This window comes from Martes martes (assembly GCF_963455335.1).
Source record: "Martes martes genome assembly, chromosome: 15".
Classification (NCBI taxonomy): Eukaryota; Metazoa; Chordata; class Mammalia; order Carnivora; family Mustelidae; genus Martes; species Martes martes.
This window is the reverse complement of record NC_137903.1, coordinates 63,453,162-63,474,892: the sequence shown is the minus strand read 5'-3', so window position 1 is coordinate 63,474,892 and position 21,731 is coordinate 63,453,162. Positions and strand designations below refer to the sequence as shown.

The window sequence follows — 21,731 nt, the reverse complement described above, 5'->3', positions numbered from 1 at the left end:
GGATCGAGCCCCACATCGGGCTCTCTGCTCAGCGGGGTGTCTGCTTCCGCCTCTCTGCCTACTTGTGATCTCTTGTCTGTCAAATAAATAAATAAAATTTAAAAAAATTTAAAAAATTAAGAAATGTGACTAGTCTGAATGGAAGTGTTGCCATTACTAAAATTCACACCAGATCCCAAAGACTGGAAAAAAGGAATGCAATATATCTCCCTCATAATTTTTAATGATTTCTTATAGAAATATTTGGGATATTTTGGGTTAAACAAAATGTATTCTTCATATTATTTTGTTTCTTTTAATCCTCTTCAATATGGCTACTAGAATATTTATGCTACCTATGAGGCTTACATTACATTTTTATTAGAGAGCAGAGCTCTCCAGGCCAAGGATTAGCTGTTTCTTTCTTTCTCTCTTTCAAGATTTTATTTATTTATTTGACAGACAGAGATCACAAGTAGGCAGAGAGGCAGGCAGAGAGAGAGGGGGAAGCAGGCTCCCCGCTGCGCAGAGGGCCCGACCAGGACCCCGAGATCATGACCTGAGTCGAAGCAGAGGCTTAACCCACTGAGCCCCCCAGGTGCCCCTAGCTGTTTCAATCTTAATTTCTTACTGGCTCTGTCTTTAGAATGCTTTTTGTTGCTTCTTGCTACTGAACAAGGTAAACTATGGGCTTAACAGTGGGTTTTCTATAGATAATTCTGAATAGCTGTTGATTACTCACTTAAGAGTCCCTGGACGGTCCCTTTCAGGTAGAAAGGCCAACTTTATTTACAAAGGATACGTCTGGAGACTCAATACCAGGACTCTTTAGCCTTTTTTGGGGGGCAATTTGTGTGGGTAATTAAAGCAAATTGTGCGGACTGAGGGAAAGGCAGGAGGTAGTAACAAGTTGGGTTTGGGTCACTGGAGAGATTGTGGTGCTTTACTGAGCAAAAAAATAATGGAGGATGAGATATGCCAGACAAGAGGAGTCCTATTTCAGATACGGCGGGTTTGAGTGGGGACATGACGATGGAGCTGTTGTCCAGAAAGTGGGTCCAAGAGTCTGTAGTCAGGACAGAGAGGCAGACTGAGGCGGCCAAGACCTAGCAGGTGACACCAGCACAGAGTTGTCTTTCTTTTTTTATTTTATTTTTTTAATATTTATTTATTTATTTGACCGACAGAGATCACAAGAAGGCAGAGAGGTAGGCAGAGAGAGAGGGGGAAGCAGACTCCCCGCTGAGCAGAGAGCCCGATGTGGGGCTCGATCCCAGGACCCTGAGACCATGACCTGAGGTGAAAGCAGAGGCTTAACTCACTGAGCCACCCAGGCACCCCTAGAGTTGTCTTTCAAGAGAAGGTCATTCATCTGCCAGAGAAAAGGGCCATTCTGACCGTTTTGTTGGAGATTCGCAAACATTCCATTAAGATGAAGCTGAGAGAAAACTGAAGACACGTGGATCACTGAGAGATGCTGAATTGAGAAAATGATGCAGGAGGAGGAGAGCTGAAAGAAGAGAAAAAGAAACGACATATAACTTGTGTAGAAGTGAAGGGAGGAGGGCTGCTTATTCATTCACTGTTTTAATTCCTTAAATTAAAATTCAAGTAACTTGCTTTCTTATGTTGTCTATCCATATATCCATCTATTACAGCAACTTAATTTTTTGATACGCTTTTGAGCAAGTTGCAGTTTTTCCCGACTACATTCACATATGCATATTATGAATTGGAGTTCAACATTTGTTTCACATTTTCCAATCTGCTTGTCTTATTTTTAAAGTCCATATCCAATTGCCTTTGTTGGAAAATGGGTAGCAACTAATATACTTTTTTGGTGACCTGTTTGGGATGCCAATCCTAAAGACTTTTACCAACAGCTATGCTAGATGAGATTCTTGAATATAGAAGATCTTTCTTTTCTGTATCCTGGTACCTAGTATTTGGCCAGGCACAAATACTATTTATTTGTCAAATGTGTTTTTTGCAGGTAGAGATAGGATATCTTATCTTGATTAAACGGAGTTAAGCTTAGGCCATGCCCCAGGCATCTCTGGGATTACTAAATACTGTTTGCCTTCACGATGCCCTCACCAGTCCATGAAGGAATAAACTATGTAGTGTTGTTTGTTATAAAGAATTTGGAACCGAAATCTATAGGTTTGAGTATTGTCTTTGCTGCTTGGCGACCTTGGACAGATCTCTTTAGCCTGAACGTATTCATTTATTAAATTGGATTGAGGGTACCTACCTACATGCCCACACTCGTGAGTTTCCAACTAGCCTTTGCACGTGGCAGAACTTTGTCTCCTGTGGCCGCTACACGATTGTCATCTGCTGTTCCACATTCAAAGGGTGGGAGAGCTTCAGCAGTCTTCACTCTCCTCGTCCTCTCTCCTGCCCTCCCTCCTTGCCTTCTTCTCTCCCTTTTTATCTCTGGAACTTCAGTATATTACCGAAGTAAATAGTAAACAAACGAAAAACAAACAACACACCCCAAATAGTTCAGAGTCAAAGACGTCAAGGAAAGAGCAAAAATAAAAATCCATAGTACCTCTATGTTCAAACAGGCAGAAAATTCTACAGCCTTGGGCCAATTGTGCCCTCTGAGGAGCCTACATTCTAGAAGGGAGCTGTGAAAGGGGGAACAAAGGCTTTTCAAGTGCTCCAGAGCTGGTGAGAGACAGGGTTGTTACCGGCTGGAGTTATTAAAGTTGATGTCTCCAAACCATTTACTCAGAAAGGCCATCCGAAGATGCCTGGCTGCCTGGCTCTTGTATCATCTATTTTTAAGAACATAATTTGAAAAATGCTCATAATTATTGCTACATAATAGTTTTACATCAAAGATTTATAGGACTGTTTTGTTTTGTTTTTAGGTACAAATGGTTAAGGAGAGAGGTTTAGAATGTAGTTCACAATATTCAAGGGGACATTTGCTTGCTGCATTTAAATTTCATCATCTAATATGTAGTACTTTTTCCTCCTTCCAGCTTACTTTAAAATTCTAACATGTCGGATAGTTACTCCTTATTTTCAAAGTGGTTAAAGAGGAATCTGTGACTCAATTACTTGTAACATTATTGATTAAAGCTGCTTTAATCTCTTGGAGCTTCTTTAGATACCTAGGATGTTTAAAAATGCCTTTTTAATACGGGTAACTAAATTTCCTAGGTAACAGTGACAAGATTTACAGTGAAGGAAATTTTTATATTAATATAGGAGCCTGAATGTTAAGAGACTCTGTTACAGCCAACTGTTATAAACTTTTATAAAAGAGGCAGGGACAAAGTTTGCCTTGAAGGGTTTGCTTGGGAAGCAGTGATTTATACCATAACATCTGATTTCATGCGTTTGTGCCAAGGGTGTTTCCTTTTTGTCTTTTTCCTTTTTATATGCAACAACAATAGGAGCATGTTTAATATTGATGAGTTTGACCTTCTGGGAATTATAGTATATGTACCCTTTCGGAATACAAATGCTATTTGATTTATATGGTAAATACGTAGAATTTTGGAGATTAGCATTTTAATCAACTCTAATCTCCTAGGATTTTTTTTTTTATTCCCTCACCTTACCATTTCGTCAAGAAAAGTTTGAAAAATGAATTTCTGAAATGGCAGCTAACGTTCCCTCCCGCAGACGGACGCAAGGTCTGCATCAAACGCGAGAGCCGCACTGTATGTAGGAACCTTCCCTAAACCACACGCTCGAGCCCATTAACCCTGTCCACGATGATCAGTTGTTGAAAGAATAATCCATTCATTCAACAAATATTTATCGAGGAGCCCTGCAGGCCCACGGGGGAGGGGCCTCCACCCTCTGGCGCCCTCAAACTGGACCGTGGGTTCAGGGGTTCCCCATGGAAGATTTTTTTGTTTAACTTTTTCTCGTGCAGGTCCCGCGGCTTTGAAGTCGGCGGCGTCCCCTCCGGCGGCCGCGCTTCCTCCGCGGCGACCGCGCGTCCGGTGCCCACGGTGCGGGGGACAGTGCCCGACACAGAGCGCGCGTCTTTCGCGCGCGCCTTCGGCGAGGAGCCGGGCGAGGGCGGAGGGGTCGGCGGCGGCCATTGGGGGGCCCGGCCCGGCCTGCGTTCCGCGCAGCCATTGGCTGGCTCCGAGCGCCGCACTGAGCATGTTCGAGCCCCGCTCGCGCCGGGCTGCAGCCGCCGCCACGGCCGCCGCGGGCGCGGGCGCGCATTGTGCGGAGAAGCGGCAGAGGCGAGCAGGGCCGGCCCCGCGCGCGTCGGCCTCCCCGCCCCGAGGCTCGCCCGGCCGCCTGCCTGGCCCCCGCGCCTCCCCCTGTGCGGGCCGGGCGCCGAGGAGGGCCGGCATGGCCTGAGTGTCGGCGGCGCCTCGGCGGAGCAGCGGGATTGCAACATGGGGAACCAGGATGGGAAGCTGAAGAGGAGCGCAGGTGATGCCTCGCACGAAGGCGGAAGCGGCGCCGAGGAGGCCGTTGGGCCCAGGGATGTGGAAGCCACAAAGAAGGGGAGCGGGGGCAAGAAGGCGCTGGGCAAGCACGGCAAGGGGGGAGGGGGCGGCGGCGGCGGGGAGCCGGGCAAGAAGAAGAGCAAGTCGGAATCCAGAGCCTCGGTGTTCTCCAACCTGCGGATCAGGAAGAACCTGTCCAAGGGGAAGAGCACCGGCGGCTCCCGCGAGGACGTGCTGGACCCCCAGGCCCTGCAGACCGGGGAGCTGGACAGCGCGCACTCTCTGGTCACCAAGACGCCGGACCTCAGCCTCTCGGCAGACGAGACGGGCCTGTCGGACACCGAGGGTGCCGACCCCTTCGAGGTGACCCGTCCGAGGGACCATGGACCCACGGAGGCCGGGGCTGGGGGCAGGGTGGTCTTGGAGGGTTTGGAGACCGCCGCGGGGACGCAGGACGGACAAAGGACCAGTTCGGGCTCGGACACGGACATCTACAGCTTTCACTCGGCCACGGAGCAGGAGGACCTGCTTTCAGACATTCAGCAGGCGATCCGCCAGCAACAGCAGCAGCAGCTGCTGCTGCTCCAGGGCCCCGAGGAGCCTGCGGCGCCCTCCGCAGCCGCCTCCCCCCAGCCCGGGGCCTTCCTGGGCCTGGACCAGTACTTGCTGGGGTCCAGCGGCGCAGCCGGGGGGGCCCCTCGCAGTCCGGACACGGAGCAGGCGGTGCCTGCGCGCTCTGACCTGCCGGGCAGCCTGGTCCCCGAGCCCCGGGCGCCCGAGCAGCCCCCGCCCCCCGGCGGCCCCGGAGCCTCGGCGGAGCCCGGCCAGCCCACGGCCGCGGACTCGCCCTCCGCCACCGCCTTCGCGTTCCCCGAGTCCTCGCCGGGAGAGGGCTCGGCCGCAGCCGCCGGGCCGGGGGCTGGGGACACTGACGAGGAGGGCGAGGAAGACGCCTTTGAGGATGCCCGCCGAGACTCTCCGGGGGAGGCGTGGGGCCTGGGGGTGGGAGAGGTGCCCCCGGCGCCGGGGGCAGAGCCCGAGGGGGAGCCCGGCAGGCCCAGCGCCCCGGCGGCGGCCTCCCTGCCCGGCAGCCCCGCGCCCAGCCCGCGCTGCTTCAAGCCCTACCCGCTCATCACCCCCTGCTACATCAAGACCACCACCCGGCAGCTCAGCTCGCCCAACCACTCTCCCTCGCAGTCCCCCAGCCAGAGCCCCGGGATCAAGAGGCGGCTGGAGCCCTCCCTGAGCCGGGGGCCCAGAGCCGCCCCGGTCTCGGCCGCCGCTCCAGCCAAGAAGCCCCGGGCTGACGGCGGCCTCGCCTGCGGCCTCAGCCGCTCAGCCGACTGGACCGAGGAGCTGGGCGGCCGCGCGCCCCCGGCCGGGGGCTCTGCGCACCTGCTGGAACGCGGGGCGGCCTCGGAGGGGAGCGGTGGGGCGCCCGCCGCGCAGGCCGCCAAGGGGTCGGGGGCCCCGGCGGCTGCCGATGGTTTCCAGAACGTGTTCACAGGTGAGTGCGCTCGTCGCTGAGCGGCCAATCACCTGCCCCGGCTGAGACGCCTGGACCTGCTTCTGGCCAGTCCTGCCTTCTTAGGGGAATCCTTCCAGGAACTGCACACCCGCTCCGGAAAATCTCTGTTTTTCTTTTCTTTTCTCTTTTCTTTTTCCGTTCCTTCCCTTCCCCTTCCTTTCCTCTCTTTTCTTTTTTCTTTTCTTTCCAGAGAGGACAGCTTTGTTGTGTCTCTCCTACGTTGTCTCAAAAAAGGGCTCAGTCCATTTCTCCAAAACACGTGCTGGTCTCTATGCCCCGGGTCCCACCAGACAGATCAACTCCACCCCCACCCCCCCTTTTTTGGGCATGGTTAGCTGAGCCATCGTTCTCTTTGTCCTGATCCCCACAGCATTAAAAAGAACAAACTTGTCAATGATTCCTTGACAAGGGTCAAGAAACTATTTATTCCAGTGCTATCCAGAGGCGATCTCTGACTGCTCTAACATGTGTGGGTATATATGTATGTATGTAATATGTAGTTCTAGCTCAGCCATCTGGGTAGACTACTCATGAACTTAAGGGGACATTCCTGTTTGCTGATGCGACCAGATCTGACACATGGTATTAGAAAATTAATAAATAATGAAATAGAATATTAGGGATAATTTTCATTAGGTTTTATGTCCAGTCAAAACGGCATAGCTTGGAGATAGTGAAGATGAGAAAACCAAAAGGACATGGAACCCAACTGGCACCTCTCCTCAACCGTTGTTATGGATTCTGATGGGCACCGTGAAAGCTCAGCTAAGGGGTCCACTTACTGTGGTTAAAAAGCAAGTAGTTCAGTGAGTTTATCCTTTCTTATAGGCGGATAGGTCCCAAGGCCTTACCTTAAGTGCCTACTGGTAGAGCGATAGTTTGTTTCCTGTTCTTTTCTACTCTTAGTTATTTAGGGAAATATTGACCAAGAATTTAAGGAGTAGAAAAGAATGAAAATTTATGCAATTGCTGGTAGGTTTGTGATAAATATTTGAATGATTAAAAATTTCAAATGTAATTCGAAAAGTTAACATCCTCTGTTAAGTTTTTGATTAACCCATTTGATAAATGGGTTAGCTATAAAACATTTCTTTTAAAAAAAAATTATTTGACAGAGTAAGATCACAAGTAGGCAGGGAGGAGGGCGGAGGTAGGGGGTGGAGCAGGCTCCCAGCTGAGCAGAGAGCCCCATGTGGGGCTCCATCCCGGGACCCTGGGATTATGACCTGAGCTGAAGGCAGAGGCTTAACCCACTGAGCTGCCCATGCACCCCTCTATAAAACATTTCTTAAGTGACATTTCTCAATGGGCATAGCTACTTTGGCTAACTGCCATTAATGCTGTAGTTACTTGTATTTACTACATTTTTACTTTCACTTATGGATCACCTTTTATATTTATAGATTCTTAAGAGTAGCTTCTTTTTATTTACTTTGTTCATTTATTTACTGCTTGCTCCCTTTCCCTCTCTTGCTCTCTTTTTAACTTCTCCCTTCTCTTTATTTGTGTAGGTTATGTTAAAAGTAATGCTTATAGTCTAATACCCTGTAGACAAATTATAAAAAATATAAACAAAACAAAACAAATCCCCGAAAGACTATTTTGAAGGAAGAAGACAGGAAAGTTCTTGAGTCAATTTTGTGAATTTAATGCTGGTGAGAAATCATAGGTTTCCTCTTTAGGGAATCATTCATTTATAAATGTGTATGTATATGTATGTATTTTTAAAAAAGATTTATTTATTTAAAAGAGAGTGCGTGTGCAGGGAGAGAGGTAGGAGGAGAGAACCCCAAGCAGACTTCCCGCTGAGCCCAGAGCCCAGACTTAGGGCTAGATCCCAGGACCCTGAGATTATGCCCTGAACGAAACCAAGAGTCAGGTGCTCAACCCACTGAGCTGCTTGGGTGTCCCTATAAATATATATTTTTAAATGAAAATGTCACCATGATTCACATTATCATTTATTGATATTAATGGTTGCTCTTTCTAATAGATTGGACTTTGAATATATATTCATTTTTTAAAATTTTTATTTATTTATTTTTTAAAGATTTTATTTATTTATTTGACAGAGACACAGTGGGAGAGGGAGAAGCAGGCCTCCCACAGAGCAGGAAGCTCGATGTGGGACTCTGATCCCAGGACTCTGGGATCATGACCTGAGGTGAAGGCTTAACGACTGAGCCACCCAGGCGCCCCACTTTTTTTTTTTTTTTTAAGATTTTATTTATTTATTTGACTGAGAGATCACAAGTAGGCAGAGAGGCAGGTGGGGATGAAGCAGGCTCCCTGCTGAGCAGAGAGCCCAACGAGGGACCTGATCCTAGGACCCCGAGATCATGACCTGAGCCGAATGCAGAGGCTTAACCCACTGAGCCACCCAGGTGCCCCTATATATTCATTTCTTTTTTTATTATTATTATTTTTTAATTTTTATTTATTTTTATTTTTTTTCAAAGATTTTATTTATTTATTTGACACAGAGAGAGAGATCACAAGTAGGCAGAGAGGCAGGCAGAGAGAGAGAGAGAGGGGGAAACAGGCTCCCTGCTGAGCAGAGAGCCTGATGCAGGACTTGATCCCGGGACCCCGAGATCATGACCCGAGCTGAAGGCAGAGGCTTTAACCCACTGAGCCACCCAGGCGCCCCTTCATTTCTTAAAATTAACAAATGTATGTATGTATATTCTAGACATCCACATTGTACCAGGCAATATGTTAGTGGCAGGATATACAAAGGTCATTAAGTCATGGTTCCGCCTCTCCAGGGCTCCCTGAGTACACAGGAACAGTGGAGAGGTGCAGTGCCATCCTCTGGGAGCATCGGGGGTAAAGGGACTGATCTCCTTGGCAGGGGTTGGGGAAGAGGACTTCATGGGAAGATAGATCAGTCTTGAAGATGGTAGGCCCTAAACAGGCTGAAGATTTGTTTTCCTTAAGAGAAAAAAAAAAAAGCTTGTTACTTGCATTGTATTTTAATTTGCTAAGTATTTCCAGATTTGAAATTTCAGACTCTTAAAGGAGTCCTGTTCGGTAAGCACCTGTGTTCTGTTGGCCTCTCCAGGGAGTTTTTTTTTTTTACCGTGCAGGGCAGAAGTGTGGCGTGAGTTGTTTTAATACAGACATCAGGGGTGCCTGGGTGGCTGAGTGGGTTAAAGCCTCTGCCTTCGGCTTACGTCATGATCTCCCGGTCCTGGGATCGAGCCCCGCATCGGGCTCTCTGCTCATCGGGGAGCCTGCTTCCCCCCTCTCTCTCTGCCGGCTCTCTGCCTACTTGTGATCTCTGTCTGTCAAATAAATAAATAAAATCTTAAAAAAAAAGGGACATCACTGACTTTGTCTTTGATGTTTGGATCTGGCTGGTCAGTGGTCAGTAGATGTTTGTGTGGCCGTTTCCATATATTTATCTCACCCACTCACGTTCTTTAAAAGAAAGTGATAGGTTTAACCTAATCTTGTAACGGGTGGGGAAATGCAGGTGGGTAAAGAGAAGAAATGACTCTCTCAAGGTCACCCTGTGATTCATTTAGAGGCAGAGCCAGAAATAGAAGCTGAGTCCACTGGCTTCAGTCTGAATGTCCTTGCTTCGTGCTCATTTTTGAATGTTTGGTACTGAAGGACATCATCGAGTCAAAACCACTTATAAAAAAATAAAGAATTTTAAGTCTTCGCTTAGGAGATGTTTCAGTTCTGTTTTTAATAAGACCCGTCCGTTCCATGGTTGAGCATCTGGCCTGCCTTGGGCTGGAAGAAGAGGGGTTGCTGGTCCGAGTGAACCCGATTCCCTCTAGGCAGCTCTCAGGGAAACTTCTTCTAGTGGTTTGGTGAACCCAGAAGGACACACGTCCCTGTTTCTCTGTCGCGGTTTGTTTTCTTGTCATCTGGCTTCACATTTGGTTCTTTACCATCCTCTACAGTTTTATGGGCCTCTTGGATATTACCAGAGGCCTGAGGAACGGCGGCATTCTCCTTAGGGAAATTGGTTTTTTTGGCCTTAATTTTGCATGTCTTTGGCTCCATTAATTGCCAGCTGCCTTCGAAGCAGGTGATCATTGTATCTATAAGCCTCCATAAACATCTTTTATTTTTAAACCAGAGTGAGGGTTGTCAGCTCTGGAGAAAGGAACAGATGTTGTTCGCTTTTTAGTGCCTCCCAAGTGTAGGGAGAAAATTCAAGTGGAAAGAGATCTTTGTGGCACATGTTTGTATTTGTTTGGTAGATAGAAAAACATTTAGTGATGACGGAAACCAAAACTTTATTTTGTGTTGGCTGTTAAAAACTGATGCTGTGGGCCACCTGGGTGGCTCAGTCGGTTAGGCGTCTGCCTTCCGCTCAGGTCATGATCCCTGGGTCCTGGGATCGAGCCCCACATCGGGCTCTCTGCTGGGCAGGGAGCCTGCTTCTCCCTCTGCCTCTTCCACTCTCTCTCTGTCAAATAAAAAAATAAAATCTTAAAAAAAAAACAAACACCAAAACTGATGATGTGTTAGGCCATCACACTGAAATCTTTCCACAGTTAATTTGTTGGGCACGCATGAGTAGGAAAAAAATGGCTTCCGAAATTTGAGAGGTTCCTTTGTCCATCAAGTCTAGCAGAAGCTTGTTAATAGAGTTTTGCCGTTAGTTGGTTTGGACAGGTAAGATACTAAATTTGTGATGCTAAATCACTTTTGATAGGAGTCTTGCCAAAATCAATTATGCGCTGATCTGTCCTTTTTTAAACAACTGGAATCAAAGTTTAATCTGTTTTCAATGGCTTAGTGTCATCATCAGGCGTGTCGTTGTTACGTGCTGTGAAAATATTGGGCAAGTATTCATGCTGCTGGTTCCTGTCTCCTGTTTCTGAGTGTTTGTGTCTTTGCTTCCTGACGTCAGCTAGTCCATTCACGGGGCTCTCTTTTTCTCTTCGTCACCCCTTATACTTCTGATTTGATTTTTCTGATCAATTTGTTATCGGTTGGCAAATCCTATAATTATGATGTAAAGTTATATTTATTAAACTTCTACTGAGTGCCGGACGCTGTGGTGCATTACCTAATTATCTGTAATCCTTAGAACAACGTCGAAATAAAGCTATTTATTTCCCTTTTCCCAGTGAGCTAAGCAAGGTTCAGACAAGTGAAGTAACTTGCCTCAGGGCCGTGAGCTAGTCAAATTTTCATCTAGGATGTGGGCTTGGATAGGCAAATCTGTTGTTAACGTGTATAAAATAAAATCCAGTGTATCAGTGAGCTTTTAAATGACTAGCTAATTAGTAAATGGCTTGTGCTTTGGCAGTATGATTGTATGACTCTCATTTTGCCTTTTCTAAAGGTTATCTTGATTTTTATATCCGTAGAGATACTCCAGTGTAGGAGTACAGGTTTTCTTATATAGCTTGTTAAATGATTTAACTGTGAATTTGTTGAGGACAGTTGCTGTCTTATTTCTAGTGTTAGCATGTGACAGAGTCTGGATGTCGTTCATCTCCAATGCATGAAGGAAAGTCAGAAATCATCCCCATCTTACTGTAACGGGAAAAGGGCTTCTATGCATGCTCTGCTTTTTCCTGTATTTGGACATTTCTTAAAATTAACAAATTATTATATCAGGATAGATATAAAATTAGCAAATTATTATATCAGAATAGATTTTGGTAACAAAAGCTAGGGCTGGAAACACTGTTCTTAAATCTCTTTATTTTATTTTTTAAAGATTTCGTTTTTATTTATTTGGCAGAGACAGACACAGCGAGAGAGGGAGCACAAGTAGGGGGAGTGGGAGTGGGAGAGGGAGAAGCAGGCTTCCCGCTGAGCAGGGAGCCCAATGCAGGGCTCCATCCCAGGACTCTGGGATCATGACCTGAGCCGTACTTAACGCCTGAGTCACCCAGGAGCCCCCGTAAGTCATTTTAGTCTGATCTACAACATCCTTTCTCATGTTTTCTTTAAGACTGTTTGGACTGAAGTCAAGTACCCCAGTGATGGGTTTTAATGTCTGCTTTATGAGCTGCAGACTGGCCTACTTTTAAGTGCATTTAGGCTTAGGGTATAAGCAATGTGTATATGAAATTGAACAGGTGCTTTTTGAGCTGTGTTTCCTTCTGATTCTATTAAAAACTGCTGAACATATTCAGTCGGATGATGGTACAGCAGTTGTTCTGCTATCATTCTAGATAAATTTGTATCTTAGCTTTTTAAAGGGACTCTCGAGTAATTTTTTCTTACACATATGAAGCTAGAGGAGTCATTTCACATTAATAATGTGAAAATTAAATGAAATAGTTTATATGAAGCCACTACAGCTCTGTCTGGTAGAGGCACGTAATTGGTGCTCTATGCTTTCTTCTCCTGGTTTATTGCCTTAATAAACTTCATTGCTCAAAGTGGACCAAAACCAAATTGGTTAAGACAAAACAAAACAACTCTGAAACTGTATGCAGAAGGTTGATTCATATACCTAATCACTGTTTTATTCCCAATCATTTATGCATCATTTTTTTCCTTCTATCATTTTATGTGGTTGTTGGTTTCCTTCAGAGTTTGGATAGGGAAAGCATACGATGGAGATGTGGCTGTGTGATTAGGGGCAGTTGCTCATTTTTAAAGGAGGGGTGGGGAAGAGGAGGCAGCAGGCAGACACCCTTAGGATTTTTGTTCTGCAGAGCATCTGGTGACAAGGCCTGACTTTGCAGCCTTAACCTCCCACCATTTCCTTCATAAGCTCTCAACTTTAGACAAGTTAATCTGTTTACTATTTTATGAATGTACATTTCATTTTCCTGATTTGTGCCTTTGCCTTGAAGTATTTACCCTCTTGGACCATACTATTTCTCTTGATTTAGCATCTGAAAGGGCTGTTTAAATTCCCATTTTCATTTTTTGTGTCTTTACCAACTACCCTTAACTGGCATCATTTATTTCCGTTATCTCTGCACTTACTGTCCACATCACATTATGAACGCTTTTTGGGTTTAGGGATTCTTTGGTCTTTTTTCTCACCTATTTCTGCTTTTCCTTCCACCTTGGATACTCACCTGATTCTGTCCATCATCTAATCTCTATCAACATATCTACCAATGTTTCTTCTGTGTCTGCTGTGTGCCAGGAATATGACAGACACTTAGCATACTGGGGTTTTTATGAATAATTGTTTGCCACTTTTAAAATTTTTACCTACTTTTTTTTTGAAAGACTTGATTTATTTGTTTTAGAGAGAGAATGAGCATGAGTTGGGGGAGGAACAGTGGGAGGAGGGGAGTGCGAATCTTCAATGGACTCCCTGCTGAGCACGGAGCCCAACATGGGGCGTGATCTCATGACCCTGAGATCATGACCTGAGCTAAAACCAAGAGTTGGGGGGCACCTGGGTGGCTCAGTGGGTTAAGCCTCTGCCTTAGGCTCAGGTCTTGATCCCAGGGTCCTGGGATCGAGCCCCGCATCAGGCTCTCTGCTCAGCAGGGAGCCTGCTCCCCCCCCCCCCACTTCTCTGCCTACTTGTGATCTCTGTCAAATAAATAAACAAAATCTTAAAAACAAAAAACAAACAAAAAAAAACCCCAAGAGTCAGATGCTCAGCTGACTGAGCACCCCTGCCATTTTTTTTTGAAAGGGCAAGTTGGGTATCTAGGTTTCCTATTGGTAACTTCCTATTGAATTCAAACTGGAAAATTACTAACATTTTTGATCAGTCTAAATTAATTATTTTTATTGAGGTATGATTGAATCTGAGGAAATAATGATACTTTGGTAGGACTTGTTTTGAAAGAACATCTTATATTTGTTGGTTGATTTTAAAATAGCAATGATAATACAGTAATTGAGCTTCCAGTTATAAATTTTATTGGCAATGAATGAAGAAGTAAGGAAATAGAGAAAATTTTATTGCTCTGTTTATTCCTACTTGTGTGTTGTAAGTAATAACCTGATGTTAATGAAATTTAGCATTAAGGGACCATTAGGAAGAAACAAATAACTACTGCTTGTGGTTTGATAGTTATTGGATATAATTTTAGTGGCTAAAAACTTTCCCAGGCTTTTTTTTTTTATATTAAAAATATAAGTATATGACAAATACGACGTCTAGTCAATTTGAAATGCTATTTAGTAAAGCAAGGTATTATCACATCAACATTATATGAACAGATAATGGCAGTTACTGGATGCTCTAAGAGGACTCTAACCTTGCTGGCGAATTGTTACTCTCTGACACTTGCTCCTCCGTGGATGAGAGAAAGGGAAACATGCACGTCCTCCACCCTTCCAAGGATGTCCCGGGAGGTGTTGATTGGATAGGGGAAGAGCTACCACTCTTCCTCCATCCAGTTTCCACATATCCTGAACCTACTCGAAGCTGTATTTTCTGTTCTACCAGAGCCATGATAGGCTGAAGATAGTCTATTTATTTTCAGGGGCAATGGGATGATTTCTTGGAAAAATTAAGCCTGTATGGTGTTTTAAATGATGCTTGTTTTACTACTCAGTTGCCTCTTTTCATACTTCAAGCAGAAGCATTCTTTGTTGTAGTGCCGGTAACGTTGTGGGCTCCTATGGAAATGAATTCTGTGTCATTTAAGCTGTGGCTTTGCATACACGGGAGGGGAAGGAGTGAGTTTAGCAGGAAGCTCATAGTTCTGCTGCAGTAGCACAGGCGGAGGAGTCTTTCAGTCTGTCTCCCTTTCCAGAGGATGTCACCGGTTTCCTGGAGGACCCGGGGCAGTCACTTCTTCCCTCCTCTTGGTGCCCTGGTTTCCCCGGGCCCAGACACGAAAGCTGCTTCGTCCAGGTCTCATCCGGCCTGGAGTTCTGTGGAAGGGACCGTTGCAGCAGTTACCTTTTCTGCTGATGGTGATGCTCTGCATGCTTCGTTTTTCTTGATTGTTAGAGCCGAAGACGGTCTGCCTGGGGGAGGATGCATTGGTGCCGTGGGGTAAAGACTGCACTGGCGGTCAGGGATGGCGAGAGCAGCGGTGTTTCGATTTCGCTACCTTCGACCGATTGTTGATCGATACTGCAGGGAGTGCGATCCGGACTGGTCGGACGGCCAGTATCTGACGGGAATCTAGGATCTTGAGTTTCTGAGCACGAAGGTAGTGAGTAGGTACGGTGTATAGCTGACATGCTTTATGAAAAGGAAAGCCGTGTGGTCCGATGCATGAGGCAGGGAGTGTAATGAGCATGTCTGTGGAGTCTTCCTAATACGGACAGCAAACGGTGAGCAAGTTTTTTTGGTTTTTTTGAAGATTTTGTTTATTCGACACAGAGAGACACAGCGAGAGAGGGAACACGAGCAGGGGGAGTGGGAGAGGGAGAAGCAGGCTTCCCGCTGAGCAGGGAGCCCGATGTGGGGCCTCATCCCAGGACCCTGGGACCATGACCCCAGCCGAAGGCAGACGCTTAAAGACTGAGCCACCCAGGCGCCCCACATTGCGCAAGTTCTTTTTGGATTTATTATCTACAGTATAAGTCATCTCTTATTTTTGGATGGATAGTTGACTTTGCATTTTTCTTTTAGTTTCAACTGCTCAAAAAGAGTAGTACTGTTAATTCTCTTATTTCATTCTACTTTAACATACAGGTGACCCTTCAACAACACAGGGATTAGGGGCACCAACCCCCCCAGTCAAAAATCCGTGTATAACTTTTGACTCCTCCAAACCTAAATACTAATAGCCTATTAGTGACCATAAAACTTACCAATAACAGTCTATTAAGACACATTTTGTATGTTATATGTATTATTTACTGTATTCTTACAATGTGATAACCTAGGAAAAAGAAAATGTTATTAAAAAATAATAAGGAAGTTGGAGCACCTGGGTGGCTCAGTGGGTTAAGCGTCTGCCTTCGGTTCAGGTCATAGTCTCAGGGTCCTGGGATCGAGCCCCACATTAGGCTCCCTGGTTGGTGGGGAGTCTGTTTTTTCTCTCTCCCTCTGCCCTTCCCTCTGCTAATGTACTCTCTCTCTCTCAAATGAAAAATAAAATCTTTATTTATTTATTTTTAAAGATCTTATTTATTTGACAGAGAGAGAGCGAGAGAGGGAACACAAGCAGGGGGAGTGAGAGAGGGAGAGGTAGGTCCCCCGCTGAGCAGAGAGCCTGACATAGGGCTCAATCCCAGGACCCCAGGATCATGACCTGAGCCCAAGGCAGACAATTAATGACTGAGCCACCCAGGTGCCCCAGAATCTTTAAAAAAAAATAATAAGGAAGTTAAAATACATTTATGGTACTATATTGTATTTATAACAAAAAAATCCTCGTGTAAGTATACACCCATGCAGTTCAAAACGTTATTATACTCAAGGTTCAAGGATATTGATTTTTGTATGTTTTCAATTTTCCTGATTGTGCTTACTCATAATTTTTATTAATCTATGGTATTCCGTGTAGAAGTTTTTTCATTGACTAAAAAACTTCCTTAGAGACGGAGGCTAAAAGGTTTTGCGAACTCCTAGGATTTTTACTTTTGTTTTATTGTCCATGAAGAAGTGCGGCTTGTTTAAGCCCATTGAGAAGCAAATGCACAGAATAGAGCTATCTGAGGCTTACACATGAATTAATTAGAATACTCTGTGGAAAGTTATGTAAACAATGAGTCTCTTCACTCTTAACATACAAGTCTTATCTTTTAAAAGTAATGAAAACAATGGGATAACAACAGATAATCTTTTGCAACTCAATTTTTTTTTTAAGATTTTCATTTATTTATTTGACAGAGAGATAGGGAGAGAGGGAGCACAAGCAGGAGGAGCTGGAGAGGGAGTAGCAGGCTCCCCGCTGAGGAGGGAGCCTGATATGGGGCTCGATCCCAGAACCCCAGGATCATGACCTGAGCCGAAGGCAGACGATTAACGACTGAGCCACCCAGGCACCCCTCCGACTCATTTGTTAGCCCAGGTACTTGTAGATCATTGGCCTCTCCTCTTCCAATCCACCCCTTTTGGAACCTGTAGACGAATACTTCCCCTTGGAGACATAAGGTATGCAAATTCTTTATGGGAGGTGTTATATTTTGCAGCTACCTAAGATGTTCTGCAAGATGATTATATCTTACAGCTCTATTTTGGTTAAATGGCTTTGAGGGTGTAAAATGTTTGGATAGTATCCTGGTAGTTTATTTCAGGATATAGGATTTGATCTGTGTCTTCCAATTTTAGAAAAATCCCAAAGTGTGTTGACTCTGTTGGATCTAGCATATTGTGGGTGGGCATATGAGGTTGACTAAGAACTGCAGTGATTTCTGTAGACAGACCGTTGTCTGAGCCAAACGTGGGGTATAAGTGAAAAAGTCATCCTAGAAGACTTCTGTCTCTGATTCGGATTATTTCGGTAAGGAGGCTTATTTGATTCTGAATTCCAGATCATTTTCTCCACCATCTGCCTGGGAATGGTAAAAGCTGGGCATACAGATTTAGGTAGCTTTAGGCTAATCCCTAAGGTTGAGCCACCAATTTCCTTTTGGTTTTATTACTGATTAAAGTTACCGATCTCTAGCTTCTCTCTCTCTCCTGGGCATCAGACACATCCCACTTAGCTATCATGGCTCTGGCTCCTCTCTGATAATTCTCTACAAGACAAGAGAGAAAACTGTTAACAATATAAAGATGGGCGGCCGGGGCAGTTTAGAAACATTTCAGTGATTCCTTACTGCCCTGAGGCTAAAGTTTAAAATCTCTACTGTGTATGTATTAATATTCTAACGCTCCATGGTTTTATCCCCTCCTTGTTGCTCAGTCTGTCCCTTATCCTGAATGTTTCAGTTCTTCAGCCATCTCATGTTCTCTCTAGTAGTTTTAGATATTATTGACACTCTGTTGCTGATCTCCAGGGGGGAAACAAAGAGCATTTAACTCACACCCCTCGGTACATGACACATCCCATCATCAGTCCATGCAAAACTCTTCATTTTGTCCATACTTATTCCCTGTAGAGGTTTCCTTCTGTATCCAAAAATACAGTATTCTTATGCAAACTTTTGTAAGCCGAAATGGTGCAAAGCAAAGAAACAATTACCATTAATTTATATGGGAAAATTTTTGAGGGTTCCCAGACTCGAAAAACAACCTCTTTTAGGCTTTTTCTGATACTTTAAGGTACATCTTGCTAATGGCTGCTCGTAATAAATCAAGATACAGTACAGATGCTCGTAGACACTGTTCAACTCTGGAGGTGTGCTGACATCCTGCGTGTAGTTCCTCGGGAAGGCGCTGGGGGCGCCACTCTCCGTGCTTGGGGTGTACACGGCCTCTGTAAAGGCCCCGCTAGAAGAGAAATGCTCAGTGCTGTTTTCGTTTTTTGCCTTTTTTCGAGAAACCGAAAAAGTCCTTTTTGGATTTCTTTTGGTGAGTGAAAATAAGTACTAATGTGGATCTTTTGCAAAAGCAAATTGGCATTACGTGACTTTTTGAAAGGAGGGAATAGCTGTATGTTCATTTACTACTCTGCCCTCCCAAAGGGGGTAGGGACCAGTGTGTGTGTGTGTGTGTGTGTGTGTGTGTGTGTGTGTGTGTGTGTTTAGGGAATTGCTTTTGATGTTTGACATCCTTGAAATTGTATGTACTGTAAAGTATATAATATTTCTGTATATATTTTAGTTTATACAAACATTCTGAGTTGGAATTCTTTCTGTTGCTTTTTGTTTTTTATTTTTAAAGATTTATTTATTTGAGAGAGAGTGGGGAGGAGCAGAGGGAGAGAGAGTCTTAAGCAGACTTTTCATTGAGCACAGAGCCCCGTGACCCTGAGATGACAGTTGTCAGTTGTTTAACCGGTTGGGCCAACCGGGTGCCCCTTTGTGTTGGTTAAAAAAAAACAATACCCCAAAACTCAGCAGGCTTTGGAAAGAACTTTATACATTTTTCTGGGTGAATATCTGTCAAGTTCATTGCTTCTTGCTGCTCTATAATATTCCAGAAAGTGAGGGTTCTGCTGGGTTGTACACACCAGGGGGCACTGTTCACTTTTTTTTTTTTTTTTTAAGATTTTAATTTATTTATTTGACAGAGATCACAAGTAGGCAGAGGCAGGCAGAGAGAGAGGGGGAAGAGCCCGATGTGGGGCTCGATCCCAGGACCCTGGGATCATGACCGAAGCTGAAGGCAGAGGCTTTAACCCACTGAGCCACCCAGGCGCCCCCACAGTTCAGTTCACCTTTTATTGCGTGTGACTTGTGTACCCTGTGGTTGTGCAGTGTGGTTGCTCTGGACATTCCTCATACTTTAAGTGTTTGCACAGGGATGAACATCTGGGCTCTCATTCTTCTCTACAACCACAGGCAACACTGCTGAACATTCCTGTGTGAGAACTTCTATGGGATATTTATTCAGGAGTGAGGTTGCTGGGCCATAAAGTATTTACTTAATTTGTCTAGGTACTGTCAGATTATTTTCCAGAATGTTTTCCCCAGTTTTTACTCTATGAATGCAGTGAATTAGCACTTACCTAGTTTTTGGATTTTTACCAAATCCAATGAGGGAAAGCAGTATCTTGTTTTACTTCTTATTTTATACTCATCTGATGGCTGATGCCTTTGAGAAAACTTTAGTTTATTTTAAGCCATTTGGGTAACGCCCATCTGAATTGCCTGTTGATATCCTCTTTTCTTTTTCTTTTTTTTTTTCCCTCTTTTCTTTTTCTATAGGGTTTCCTGATTTTCCTTATTTATTCACAAGGGTTCTCTTTATCTTTGTAAATTCTTGATATTATTTTATTACCAATGTTAAGGATATGAAGGATTGTCACTAAGCTCCTGGGGTTCTTTCCTTATATTAGAGGCTAACATAAAAGTGATGCTTCTCAGATTCCCCTGCAGGTTTTGTTTCAAATGTGGCTTAGGTTTGATGAATTTCCACCCGATTTGGAAGACCCAAATGAAGCCTAGGACCAACTTTTGTTGTTTGCGCTTACACGTACAGCTGTGGAACTGTAGATCCTTCTGGGGCCGTGTCAGCAGAGGTCTACTGTTCAGGTGTTCTTTTCCTGAGATGGTGGGGCATGGTGTGTCCCTGCTCCTGGTGTGGCTGGTGGCTGGGGGAGCACAGTTCTGGGGCTGACGGCAGAGGTAACATCCAGCCATGAGGCTTCCTAATTCTAGCAATGGGAGTGTGCTCTCGGAGTCCAGGACTTGAGATCAGAGAAGAGGCAACCACTTCCTTGGTGGCCTGGTTTTAATTTGGTTCTTGGTGAGTAGTTCTAAAAAGATGCTACAGTCTTTTTCTTTAATCCTTCCAAGAGTCTGTATAAGAAGAAATTCCCTGTAGTAACTCTCTCTTACTATTGAAACTATTTGGTGTGGATTCAGTTGTATGTAATCACTGGACTCTTCGCATGTAGAATCAGTTTTAGACATTATATATGTCTTCCTCTAATATTTCATACCTTCTTTACATTTGTTGTGTCCCTGCTTGAAAAGAAATACTTAATTTTGATATGATCAATGCTATTTTTCACTTATGTTTTGTGCTATTTTCCTCTCATTTAAGGAATCCTGTCCTATTGCTTGGTTACATTCTTTTCTCCATAGTCTTCTGTTAGCTTTATTGTTTTACCTTTTATATTAAGCCTTTGAACTATCTAGTGTCCTCTTGCATGTATGATGTAATGTAGGGACTCAGTTTTATTCTTCTTAATATGGCAAGCCAGGTTTTCAGCATCATCTCCTATATAGCTTTTACTCATTGATTTTTCATATGATTCTCATATATAGGTAAGTTTGTTTCTGAGGGTCTCTTCCTTTTATGTTTGATTTTCTGTCTTTAGTCAGTATTATACCGTTCTTAAAAACGACTTTGCAATGTGTATAATTACCTGGAAGTGTGCCCTTTTTCAAAGTTGATGGATCTGTTGTCTTCCCTCTAAGTGTGGAGTTTCTTAAGAAGTCCTGATGGTATTTGATCTCTTATTAAATTTATAGATTAGATTAAGGATTATTGTCACTTCTGTGAAAGACCTCTTCATTAATTTAGCCCACCTATGTTCTTTTACTAGAGTTCTAGACTTTTCTCCACGGAGGATTTCTGTTTTCTTTGCTGATGCTTCATATGTTTTATTGCTAAGGGTAGTGGTATCTTGCTTTTGTATTATTTCTAGTTATTATTGGGATGAATCTTTTCAGTGTCTTTCAGTTGTATGTCATGATTTCCTTTATAAATATTTTTTAAACCTAAAGTTTAGTTAGTAATATCTAAAGTTTATAGTTAAGATTCTGATATAAATATATGGGTTTTTGGGGTTTCTGATCCAATGTGTGTCATTCCCCCCACCCCCCAACACTAAGCAATTCTTTATGACATCAGCTAGGTGTTTTATAATTCAATGTAATTTTGACATTATCTACCTGGAGATAACAGCAGATCCCACAGGTTAAGGTTTCAATCCTACCAGTCTGCCCCCTCTTCAAATGCCAACCAAAAGTCTAGGTGGTAACCTGGACTTCTGACTTACCAGCTGTAGGTTCCAACAGTCCTCTCTTTGGGTTCAATTAATTAGCTAGAGCAGCTTACAGAGCTCAGAGAAATATTTTACTTACTAGATTACCATAAAAGGGTATAACTTTATTATAAAAGCTTATTATAAAAGGATATGACTTGGAACAGTCAGATGAAAGCGATACATAGGGAAGGTGTGGGGAAGGTGTGGAAGGAACTCTTACGTTCTCTCAGCATGCCACCCTCCCCAGTGTGTTCACCAACCTGGAGGTGCCCCTAACCCAGTCCTCCGGGTTTTTAAGGACACTTCTTTATATTGGTTTGATTGATTAAATCATTGCCTTTGGTGATTGAACTCAATCGCCAGCTCCTCTCCCCT

The 21,731-nt window shown here is 44.3% G+C and overlaps 1 protein-coding gene across 2 annotated transcripts in view; it reads left to right on the top strand.

The window, feature by feature from the left end:
- Window positions 1–4,361: 4,361 nt before the first annotated feature.
- The window catches only part of FMN2 (formin 2), a gene marked incomplete at its 5' end in the record, with an annotated part of 369,568 nt that continues 352,198 nt past the window's right edge, over window positions 4,362–21,731 (top strand). For both annotated transcript variants that reach the window (XM_080825184.1, XM_080825183.1), the window contains one exon: window positions 4,362–5,922. In XM_080825184.1, the coding sequence (XP_080681310.1) occupies window positions 4,362–5,922 (1,561 nt within the window). The remainder of the gene's footprint in view (window positions 5,923–21,731) is intronic.